This window comes from Cydia amplana, chromosome Z (assembly GCF_948474715.1).
Source record: "Cydia amplana chromosome Z, ilCydAmpl1.1, whole genome shotgun sequence".
NCBI classification, from domain to species: domain Eukaryota; kingdom Metazoa; phylum Arthropoda; class Insecta; order Lepidoptera; family Tortricidae; genus Cydia; species Cydia amplana.
Window position 1 is genome coordinate 5086091 of NC_086096.1, and position 12539 is coordinate 5098629.

The 12539-nt window shown below is 37.4% G+C and overlaps 1 protein-coding gene across 1 annotated transcript in view; it reads right to left on the bottom strand.

The window, feature by feature from the left end:
* LOC134660943 (protein nervous wreck) overlaps positions 1 to 12297 on the bottom strand; it is a 57262-nt gene extending 44965 nt beyond the window's left edge. The window contains exons 1-2 of the mRNA XM_063516830.1: positions 12161 to 12297; positions 3967 to 4110 (exon numbers count right to left, since the gene is read on the bottom strand). Of these exons, the coding sequence (XP_063372900.1) occupies positions 3967 to 4110; positions 12161 to 12181 (165 nt within the window). The 5' untranslated portion in view covers positions 12182 to 12297. The remainder of the gene's footprint in view (positions 1 to 3966; positions 4111 to 12160) is intronic.
* Between the last annotated feature and the right edge of the window lie 242 nt (positions 12298 to 12539).

The following is a 12539-nucleotide window of genomic DNA, read 5'->3' on the forward strand; positions in this document are numbered from 1 at the left end:
AAGCGTGAAAGGAAGTGCGGTCGTGCCTACGTCCGTTTTCCTGTCCCTGTTTCCTATTACAACGTAGTACGTAACACGGTTACAGCACGAACAAATATATAAACTATTCAATTTCACATCTATTTCCGCTATTCGCAACACTTACAGGGTGCTTTTCAGAGTAGCGTTGCGTAACTAAGTTGTCAGTACGATTGGTGTACAAATAAAATATGGCGAGATTAGCAAATGTAATTATTAGTAACTAACCAGTCCAATTCGTGCAATAACCGAGCGGAGTGCGGTCTTGTTTAGGATCAACTGGGGGTGCAACTTTTAGGTTAGTAAGATGATATTTTCAGAATTGTTTTAATGTTTATGAAATACTGGTAGGAACGTAGATAGTTTAAGATCGTACCTATATGAGTATAACCAGCCTGAAAAGTAAGGGGTTAAAGGGATCAAAAAGTACGAGTATTTATCATTGTGTCTCACGGTTTTTGTCAGATCCAAATCTCAAGTGAAGCTCATATCTTGTCAGAGTTAGAAGATATATATTTTATCCAAACCAATTAATAGTTATTTGTACAACAAGAGATCAAAGTTTGATATTTCTTCGAGTGCTTATTTTGAGTCCCGTGCAAGCGAAAGATTCTATAATAGATTCACGAGCGTAGCGAGTGAATCTAATTTAGAATCTTGAGCGTAGTAAGGGACTCAAAAGCGCACGAGATGTAAATAACTTTGATCTCGTGTAGTTCACAAAACTTTTCACCTCAGCAGTGAGAACATATTAGAGAACCCGAAAAATGTATTCCTTCTTCATCACTTACCTATTCACTCATGTTTTCTTAAGAAATACCAACAATTAAGTTTTCACCTCAGCAGCTCGAACGAGGGTACTTTGCTACTTAAAAACAGTGAGCAAAATCGCATTTTGCTCACTGAGTGAGCAAAATCGCATTTTGCTCATTTTGTCTCACTCAGTGAGCAAAATGCGATATTGCTCACTGTTTTTAAGTAGCAAAGTACCCTTGTTCGAGCTGCTGAGGTGAAAAATAATAATAATAATTTAAAGACTTAATAAATAATTTCCTGATGTACTGAAACACGTTATTAACTTGTGCAGTTTTCAACTCAGTTCCAGGATGCACTTCTCGTTCAAGATGTCTAGGTAAACAAACAAGCATCACGACTTAACTACCAAGAATTTCATCCGATAGCGGCATTAAGCATCCCATCCCTCATACTTACCTACGCCATTTTCTTCGTGGAACTTTCCCGGTAAAAGCACACACACACGTGTACTCTTACGAGTTTCGTGGGCTATTAGGTATCGAATAAAATATTTATATTCATTAGTAGAATTTAAAACTCGCATTCGATTAAGTCATACGATATTCGCAAGATAAGTACTCAAAGCGATATTTAATATGATTCTTGTATACGTGAGTAACGCATTCGATTATGACACGATGAATCAATTCTCAAAGGCGCAATTAACGCCCTTCGAGTTGCGATACCGTACGTGTAGTTTAAATTATATTTTCTATATATTACGATAACTCATATCGCGTACAGTCGAGTTCACAAACATCTTTACAAGCCAACGTTCTAAAAATTATATTTGCACGCCTCTAAGACCCTGACAATAAGACTCGTGCAAATATATTCTTGGAACGTTAGCTTGTAAAGACGTTTGTGAACTCGACCGTACACGAGAATTAAAGCTGCTTCTACAGCAGAGCTCAGCCTCAGCTGCGCCATGAGCTACGTTTACAATGACAGCTTTATAGCTTTAGCTTGGCCGATTTGTATGTAAATGTACGCCGTTGTAAGGTAAGTCGCCAAGAGAATTAAATCACTACATCGATGGGCTGGTAAGTAGCTTATCATTTATATAAAAGCAGACTAAGCCGTTGATGAAAAATAGACTCGGACGCATAACTACTTAGACGTAGGTAGGGGAAACTTGCCTAATTCGTACCCCTTAAGAGAAAATGCTAATTTCTTGGAAATATTATTAATAAAAAAAATACAAATTGTGTTTAAAGAATCATTATTTAATAACGAATCAACAAAAGTAATAAGTTAACCTTAAATCTCTTAACTTAGAAAAAAAAGTTTTAAAAAAAGCGGAAAAGGTACGATTTAGGCCTAATTGTCCGTAAAACGTACCCGTATATTCCTATATCGTACCCATATATTATCCATGTTAAACTATGAGATCTTATAATTTGTATTTAGTCTCATAATCACCGCAATTGACATACATAAGTAATATAAATTATAATTGAGCCACTAATCTAAATAATTTGTCCACTTCTCACCTCACCTCAAATATAGAACGAACATTTTAATTATCTACTTATAGAAGATCTAACTGTATTTTCTAACTCTTTGCAGTCATCACAAATAAAATTATGATTTATGAGTATTTTTATCAACCCCAGCACATAGTTCGTGAATCCAGGTTTTACGATATGTGCATTGTATCATGTTTACTAAAGTACGAAATAAAACAAAGTGTTCCGTATGAATAAGGCACATGATAACTAACGATTTTAAATTTGCACCGTAAAAAAATGGCTGCCGGGCTGACGCCTGTCATCCATTATTTCAAACCGTACAAGAGTATATAATTAAGCATAAAACTTTTAATTTATATATCTCGACATGTATCAACCAAAAAAAATACTCGAAAACAGCAAAATTACTTATTTTTTGAATATTTTCATAAGGAGGGGCAGCGTGGAATTGTTGTACGGGTGATGAGACATGGCGAACTAGTAGTTTCATTTTGTAGCACTGGCGTCGCCGCTGCAGTTTCACAACTCGAGATCTTGATAGGGTACGTTTTAGACGCAAGTACGAGGGAGTAGAAATCAGACGGTTAACGGACTTTGACCCTTCGACGATCTTCTCGAATGCTTGCGACGTTTTGAGCGATAAATAAATTGTTATCAAGTGAGATTATTTGTTTTAATTTAAACCTCACAGCTTAAACGTAGCAGTGGCAAGTTTCCTACCTACTCTAAGTGTAAGGCCTGAGTGGACGCTCGAGTTGGGCGTGCAGCGGGGCGGGGCGTGCGGCGTGCATGTTAAACAAATGCAAACGTATAGGAGCGGCCTTATTATTAGTGCACGCTGCTCAAATCACTTGTGAGCCCGACGCCACGCTGCACGCCCCGCCGAACGCTCCGCTTCGAGCGTCCACTCTGGTCTTACATTAATGCTGCTTTTGTAGGTACTCGTAAAATGTGCCGTGCATCGGATGAAAATATGTCGTTTATAATGACACTTTGTTCTGTTCAAGTCGGTGCACGACGGACTCTAGTTTTATTTCCAGTTTAGCTTTTGCCCGCGACTTTGCTGCGTGGAGTTAGTAATTTGGGTAGCCCGCTTCCAACCCCCTTTTCACTGATTGGGTGATTTCTGAGATAAAAACTACCCTATGTCCTTCCCCGGGACTCAAACTATCTCCATACCAAATTTCAACTAAATCGGTTCAGCGGTTTAAGCTTGAAGATGTAACAGACAGACACACAGACACACTTTCGCATTTCGCATTTCGCACTCGTATTATATTAGTATGGATACGGATTCATGGATGTGGATGGGCATTTTCACTTAACTGTGCACCTGTAACGGCCGGTTAGCAATCGTTACAAAACTGACGGTCAATGTCAGATCCCATACATTTTGTGAGGAATGTAACGGTTAAACGAACTTAAGTCGCGCTTTAAGGTGCACAGTTAGTGTAAGGCCTGAGTGGACGCTCGGAGTGGAGCGTTCGGCGGGGCGTGCAGCGTGGCGTCGGGCTCACGCGTGATGTGACAAGCGTGCACTAAGGCCGCTCCTATACGTGCGCATTTGTTTAACATGCACGCCGCACGCCCCGCCCCGCTGGGCCGCTGCACGCCCAACATGAGCGTCCACTCAGGCTTATGCTCGGATTCAAGCAAAGCAATAAATGAGCACGATGCGTACCTCGGAGTAGCTTTTCTCGATGGCCGACCGTTTGATGGTGTAGGTGCGCAGGTCCTCCAGCAGGTCACACTCGTGCTGGTTCTTGGCCTGCAGCTTGGCTATCTGCTCCGTGTGCAAGTTCTTCAGGAACTTGGTGTAGTTACTCTGGAAAAGGACCACGCGTTAGGTTTGGCGATGATTTATTCAGCTAATAATATCGGCGCTTTGGGTCAATTGACGTGAGGAAAGGAGCCGTGTGTGTAGACTTCTTTTTAAATGGATTTGGAATGAAATAGAATGAGTTTTTGAGTGTTAAAAACTTTGTCTTATTTTTTTCTTGGTCTTGACCCTAACTTTTTCCCCAGCACAACAACATAACAACTTGGTGGGAACTAGTAAGAATTACCCAAAATTTTACCGTTTTCAAATAATTTTAGGTAATAAATAATAATAGAATTTTTTGTTGTATTTGTTTTTAGGACGACAGAAAGGAATATTAGCCGAATATCAAGAATTTAATTGCGGAAAATTGATATAGGTAACACGAGAAAATATTATGTCAAGAAAGTAGAATGATACTCGTATTTGCTCGAGCACTATTGACCTTTAATAACTAGTACATTATTAGTAACCGGCTACTAAACTAGAGAACCTTATACTTACATACTTTGTCACGGTAAATGTTGCTAGATTATAAAAGCGGCCAAGTACGAGTCGGACTCGCCCATAAGGGTTCCGTATTTAGGGGATTTATGACGTATTAAAAAAAAACTACTTACTAGATCTTGTTCAAACCAATTTTCGGTGGAAGTTTGCATGGTAATGTACATCATATATTTTTTTTAGTTTTATCATTCTCTTATTTTAGAAGTTACAGGGGGGGGGGAGACACACATTTTACCACTTTGGAAGTGTCTCTCGCACAAACTATTCAGTTTAGAAAAAAATGATATTAGAAACCTCAATATCATTTTTGAAGACCTATCCATGGATACCCCACACGTATGGGTTTGAGGAAAAAATTTTTTTTGAGTTTCAGTTCTAAGTATGGGGAACCCCAAAAAAAAATTTTTTTTTTCTATTTTTGTGTGAAAATCTTAATGCGGTTCACAGAATACATCTACTTACCAAGTTCCAACAGTATAGTTCTTATAGTTTCGGAAAAAAGTGGCTGTGACATACGGACGGACAGACGGACAGACGGACAGACAGACAGACAGACATGACGAATCTATAAGGGTTCCGTTTTTTGCCATTTGGCTACGGAACCCTAAAAATGGATCATAAGTTTACTAAGTAGGTATTTTACTATGTTTTGTCGAAGTAGGCCTTACAAAGGTGGTTGAATTAAAACCTACTTGTAAAAACGCAAGCAAAGTAACCCGCCGCGTCTGTCTGTTTGTGTGTATGTAGGTTCGCGATAATCTAAAAAACTACTGAAAAGGATTTTCATTCGGTTTTCACCTATCGATAGAGTGATTCGGAAGGTTTAAGTGTATAATGTGTTAACCCGCGCGAAGCCGGGCGGGTCGCTAAAGTTTAAAAATAAGAAGGACTCTTATCTAGTGATTATAATAGACAATAGGCTATTACTAATACAACACATTGAAATCAATTCTGTTGTTTTGCGTCACATTATTTATATCAGAGTGAGTGTGTTATGTTCACAATAGACCTTTTTAAACACGCGTGCTAGGTACGTTGAACTTTAATAACAGAAAATTTTCGTTTTCTATATTCATGAACAAATAAATACGAGCTCTTATTCAAATACAGGATCTGACCTGAATACAACAGAATATTTAATACTTATATAGAAGCCGGCCTCGTTCAGTCTGAAAGCTTTGCAATACCAAGTATTGAGTAAAATACGCACAATGTTGTTATTATTTTCAAATTGAAACAATATTTTTTATAAACTGCTTTATATTTACCTATTTGTCAACTTGGATCATTTTATGTTTGCAATATATGGGAAAAACAAATATGTACATAAAAAAATGTCAGAATTATCAGTACAGTCGGTTCCCTACCCCAAACTCTATACCCTAGTTTAACATGAAATGTTTGTTCCACAAAAACAGGATCCATGGAAGCCATAAAAGAAATAATTGTAAGTTCTCGAGTAACAACTAACTTGTCATCAATTAGGAAAAGTAGACTTACTTTACAACTAGGTACTTGTTTAACTTAACTTTAACGACCAAGAATGATAAAAATCCTCAAATCAAGCCCCATCGCCAAAATATAAATCTATAACAAGATGATGTTATAAGGTGGTCTTTTTAGGGTTTCGTACCCAAAGGCTAAAAACGGGACCCTATTACTAAGACTCCGCTGTCCGTCCGTCCGTCCGTCCGTCTGTCACCAGGCTGTATCTCACGAACCGTGATAGCTAGACAGTTGAATTTTTTACAGATGATGTATTTCTGTTGCCGCTATAACAACAAATACTAAAAACAGAATAAAATAAAGATTTAAGTGGGGCTCCCATACAACAAACGTGATTTTTGACCGAAGTTAAGCAACATCGGGCGGGGTCAGTACTTGGATGGGTGACCGTTTTTTTGCTTGTTTTGCTCTATTTTTTGTTGATGGTGCGGAACCCTCCGTGCGCGAGTACGACTCGCACTTGTTTGAGATCATAAATCATCAATAAAGGGTTAAAGGATAGACCTAAAATTCAATCTCTAAACGTACCGATAGCAAATAAGTACTACATGTTGCGGTAGTACAAAATTGGGGCCGAAGTAAACCCTTCGGCCCCAATTTTGTCCCCACCCCACCCCTACGAGGCAAGGGTTGTAGGTACCTATCCGTCGTAACATGTTAAACTTGCTATTTGATCAGAGGAATGTACCTGCTGTGAAAGATGGACAGTTTAAGTACTTTTTTGAAGTCGACTGTACTTTCAACTGCACAATAATATCTCGCTTAAAAATGCGAGTAATAATATATTACGACTCTATCTTACGGCTCTACAAAAATAATGTGGCAGATATGTTTGAGCTATTGTTAAGTACTTAAGTTAAGCGTAAAAGCGAAGCCAGTTCTGATGAATATTGGAACTTTTCGGTGGCTACCATAGTTAACCCATCTTGCGGCCTAGCCAAAGTGACAAACGCTTGCGCTTCGCCATAGAATCGCTTTGTGTCTCTCTATCACTCTTTCATATTAGTGCGACAGTGACAGTTGCGTTTCGATCGCTACGGAGCGCGAGTGATTGGCATGTTGGCTTACGCGGCCAGAGGGCCTACCGCGAACCACGTTCGACGTGTTGCCTCTCTGTCGCACTTGTAAATTCGTACGTAAGTGTGACAGGGAGGCAACACGTCGAACGTGGTTCGCGGTAGGCCCTCTGTATTGGACTCATATTCGTATCAGGGATGTTGCGAATATCCGCATCCGCAACCGCGGAACTTCCGCATTATTTTCAACATCCGCATCTGCATCCGCATCCGCATAAAATCGATGCGGAGTTTAATGCGGATGTGGAACAGGTCGGTACAGGAACGTCTTAGCATCGGCGTAAGTGACGACTGCTAGGTAATTTAGTAATTGGCCAAAAAAACCTATTAGAAATGAGCAATCAAGCGTGAGTGGGACTTAATGTACAGAACCCTTGGAACGCAAGTCCGACTCGCATTTGGCCGGTTTTTTGAAATAAAAATTACTAAAATGTAATATTTGACGTTTTTTATGTATCTATCTTGACATCCGCATCCGCATCCGCAGATGTGAGCCTTTAAAAATAAAGAAAGTTTGTGTAAGTAGATTTGTCATTTATTATTGTTAAAAACTAAAAGTTTTTTATCCTATTTGGACGTGATAGTAGAAAGTAATAAGTTTGTACACACCTATTCTTCAGATCCAGAAGTTAAGTCACCGCGGAGCTTAGAATTCTTAGAACAACCTATACAAGAACAAATAAGAATCAACTCGAAATAAAGAAAGCTTTTGTATAAGCGTTGTGAACGTACTTTTATAAAGTTCCGTTTGAATTCTTAAACCCGAATCCACTTAATTCTACACTATGTTTTTTTGATTTCCGTTAATTTCAAGGGTGCATTCCTGAGCTTAAATCAAGTAACTTTCTCAAAGACACCGATATTCTAATTAACTCAATTTCGGAGATAATGGATAATTTATTTTTTCCTATAAGGCCTCTACAAGCGTGTACACTTGCCTTAGGGCCGGTTTACATATTGATTAGTGTTTAGAATGAGTTCTTACATTTGCTACTAAACTTAAGTAGAATCTCGGTCGATCGATATTCGAAATGACATTGATATGTCACAGATTTCAATTGTTTCGTTGAGTTAAATGAATGCCCACGTTACAACAACGCTATGCTACATTTGATTACTTTTTAAACTTTTTTTTTAAAGCAAAAAAAATATATTTATTTAATTTACTATGCCATTTAGTTCTCTTAAATGTACTTAACCATACCCCGAAGTTAACGGAATTCAATAAAAACGCGGTGTATACGTGGAAGGAAAAAACCTTTTGTTTTATTGACGTCATTTAAGACATGTGAACCTACTGAAAAATATTTTGGGTGGGTTAAATTTTCAAGTGTAGTTATATGCTTTTTTTACCCAAATAATGTATACCGAATCACTTTGTATTGTAGTAATTCCAATAATGGATTCTGTCAATTAATTAGGATTGGGTGCTAGAAAAGGTTTTATTTTCAATTTTATCCCTGGGGGCGCAAGTTGATCGTACGTAACAGTTATTTACGATACAAGTTCAACAAAATAGGAATTGCGAATGGCGACGAGTGGCGAATTTTAAAACACGCCCGTAGGGAGTGTTTTTAATCGACACGAGTTGCGAATTACTTATTCGCACGTGTATCGTACAACGTTTTAAATACAGTACATTATGGACCTTTAAATTTCCGACGCACCAGATGTACTGTAAATATAAGAATTTATACATAATTTCGAACATATATAGATTTTTGATTCCATACTAACCTTATTGTTTTTCGTTAGATTTTAAAATAGTTCTTCATTCTAGGCAGTGTAAATCGAAATCACAACTTGCCCCAAAAAAAGTATGTAATTTTCTGTTAAGTTAAAAAAATACTAGTTTTCGTAACTGAGTAGAAGACGTACCATCGTACTTGTTCCTTCGGTTAAAGCTCATTTTTGAATGTAAGGGTAGGTTATACACAGTAAAAGACATGTTTCTTCGATGCAGGTGTAATTGCAACTGAGGTAAATCATTAGATTTACTATGTAAATCATTAGATTTACTATGGCTACATTTATATGTATAGATACGTTTAGACGTACTCATACACACATCACGGGCTTCAGAAACCGGGGCACATATTTCACACGAGTAACATCAAGCGAACCCAAATCGAAAGGACGGGGAGAAATATGCAGATGCAAGAATTTCTCATACCGACTTAGATTCCAATTTTGAATTGAATGCATCTTTGATATACGAGTAACATCGTTTTTTACCCGACTGCGTCAGAAGAAGAGAAATGTTTTTTATTTGTTTTTTTAGCATTAAACACTTTTTAATAAATTAGTTATGAAAAAAAAATGTAAATGATCGTATATGATTTACAATTGTTACATATTTCCTGCAACTTATTTTGCAAAAGTGATTCTTTAATAAAGAAAACACTTCTTTCTAATGCTGAATAAACGAAGTATAGTTAGCTACTATACTATACGTATAAAAAAAGCTTCTAATATCCCCCTAAACCAACTATAGTAGTTTATGCAACAGTGATATAATAAGGGTTCTTAAAATTCAAGGGTCGAAGTTACAAAACGAGACGTAGTCGAGTTTTGTAAAAAAAGACCCGAGAATTTTAAGAACCAATTATGAGCTGTTGCATACATTACTTTTTCTATGACAGCTGCAGCAAAAAAAAAAAAAAAAAAAAAAAAAAAAAAAAAAAAAAAAAAAAGAGTTATTATTAAAAAAAAAGAGTTATTATTTAAAAAAAATTGAGTTATTATTTTAAAAAAAAAAAGAGTTATTATTGTAAATGAAAACATACCTCTTTCAATCAAGATGATCGGAACTTGTATCTTTAAAAAAAAAAAAGCAGTTGTATTATACTCATAAGATGACTAGCAGAGCAGATAGCAGTCATCTTATGAGCCTATAGACAAAGCATTCAAATGACATTGCTTTAGATATCACTGTCAGTCATTTAATTGACACATTTAAGTGCTGGAGTAGAAAAAATATTTATTGATATTTTTCGCTACGAGATAATATAATAAATAGGTACTAAGGGCCCGATTCTGATTTTAAAATAGACATCTATTAGATATCTTTTAGACATCACCAAAATACGATAACGATATGTTTAAGATCTAACCTGTCAAATTTGACATTTGCGCGATTCTGGGGATACTCTTGAACGATTTCCACAAGATATGACTTAGAGATCCATTTCACATCTAATAGATATCTAACTCTATCTAACGTAAAAGTGACATTGGTTGCCCGAATTGCGCTGAAAAGAGAACTAGTTGAAATCTAAACTATAACGTATCTAGAATGGATCTAGTACGTGTCGTCTCTTGTGAATATCTTGAAGTTCGAATACGGCAGTTTGACTGTATATTCAGTTGTTCACATCGCTACTGCACGCGTCGTAGCACCTCCGAGTGCTACGCGAGTGCTACGAGCCTCTACACGCGACACCCTTCACGGTCCTCGCTTCATTTGGACTCTCTTGTATACCGTGCGCTTTATTACACGTTCTAACAAGATATGCTCATCGTTTTCCTATATGTGACGTTCCACGGTAAAGGTACCCTAAGGTGGTTGGCGGTTACGCAGCGTAGCACCGCATTATTATTGCAGCGTCATTAATAACAGCGTAAGCGCCGACCGCGATAAGGTACCTCTACCCGTGGAACGTCACAATTATATGTATACATATAGAAGATGATCATGATGTATATCCAATACAAACACTTAAGAGAACAATGACATACCAAAAGCGATAATCGATATCTACATATGTCCCTAGTACCATAGAGAAATAAGTAAGCTTAGAATGCTCACTCCATACGTAAAATAATAACACATTTATAAGAAGTTTTGCGAAAACTTTTATAGGTATGATAAGATTGATAAGATTTCAGCTTTTAATAATAAATCATCTTACCTCCCATACAACTTTTTATTAACATATTCACCGCTGAGCTACGGTCATTCATAGCGCTACGTCGACGTCATAGCCGATACCATGGGTTTCCCGGTATGTAGAGGAAATGCATCGACGACTGACGACAACATGTCGTGATTGGCGCGGAATGGGTTGTATAACACTAGGTCCACCGATGGACATTTAAGAGTGTTGCTCTTTGTACCAACAACCACGCATTCCTGATTAAAACTATTATTAAACAATCGTTCAATTTGACACATGTTATCGATGTCAAACAATCGTTATCTTTTCTTGAAAATCAATACGTTTTTATTAACTAAATAAAATTATATTTTAAGGACCTTTCTAAGTAAATGCATAAACTGAGTGAACCTATTTTTTTTTGTTTTTCTTAGGTACCTACTTGTAGCATTTTTAAGCCGTTTTCGAATGTTTTTGGCCTTTTGAGCTACTTATTTGAAAAGGAGCGTGAGTTACGATTTTCGTGGACGATTCGAATTGCTGCAGCTATCGATTCTTAGTTCCTTATACGAGTTATACCTACGGCCTAATGCTCTGCGTCGAATTCATGCTACCCAATTTTATGAATGAACTTTAAACTAAGTGACACTTTATGTGAAATATTGTTAATGCTTCATTTGTTTTTGAACATTTACACATATTGATTTCGTCCGTATAACTTAATCACCAATAACAGTTACAGGTTTCGTTCACTGCCTTGCCACGAGATTTTCACCTGTCGAGTTTGATACAGATTTAGAACAATTAAGGAAGACATTTTTTTTTATCGATTTTAACTGTCAAACTTTATAACACTAATCTTTGTCACCTTTAAGATATTATAGTATTGCGAATTCGTCACAAAAGTGTACAAAAAAAATACTGAATTATAATCGCCTTAGAGAATTTAAATCACAGCAAGGCACCCCCAAATATTGCGCAATTATCACATTATATAACGCGTGAGTTACACATATTGATAAATGAAATATTAAGTAAATAATGTTACTTAATTTGGGAGGATGTTTATCTTGTTGGAGTATTTTCTCTTACCTTTCTCGGCGGTGGCTGCATGGTGCTTGCCTTAGCCCGATCGATGGCGGCGCACGCTTGCGTGCGGTGGGTAACTCGTCCGCGTCGCGATAGCCGCTAGCCGTGAGCCCGCGACGGCCGCGCGCCGCGCCTGCGCCCACCGACCCACGCACCCTACCATAGACGTGCATTTTTGTTTTGTATAAGGTGCTAGCGGAGAAAAATGAGATGGCAATTCCAGGAAGAGAAGGTTGCAGAGTCCAGTGTTTGTAAAAAAAACTTGTATTTTTTGTTTAGCCTTTTTTATACTTATTTATCAACGAATGAAAGCGGATGATAATATGTTTATGATTTATGAGGTCTGCATTTTTGGTATGGGTAACTTATGGGTAATGATTGG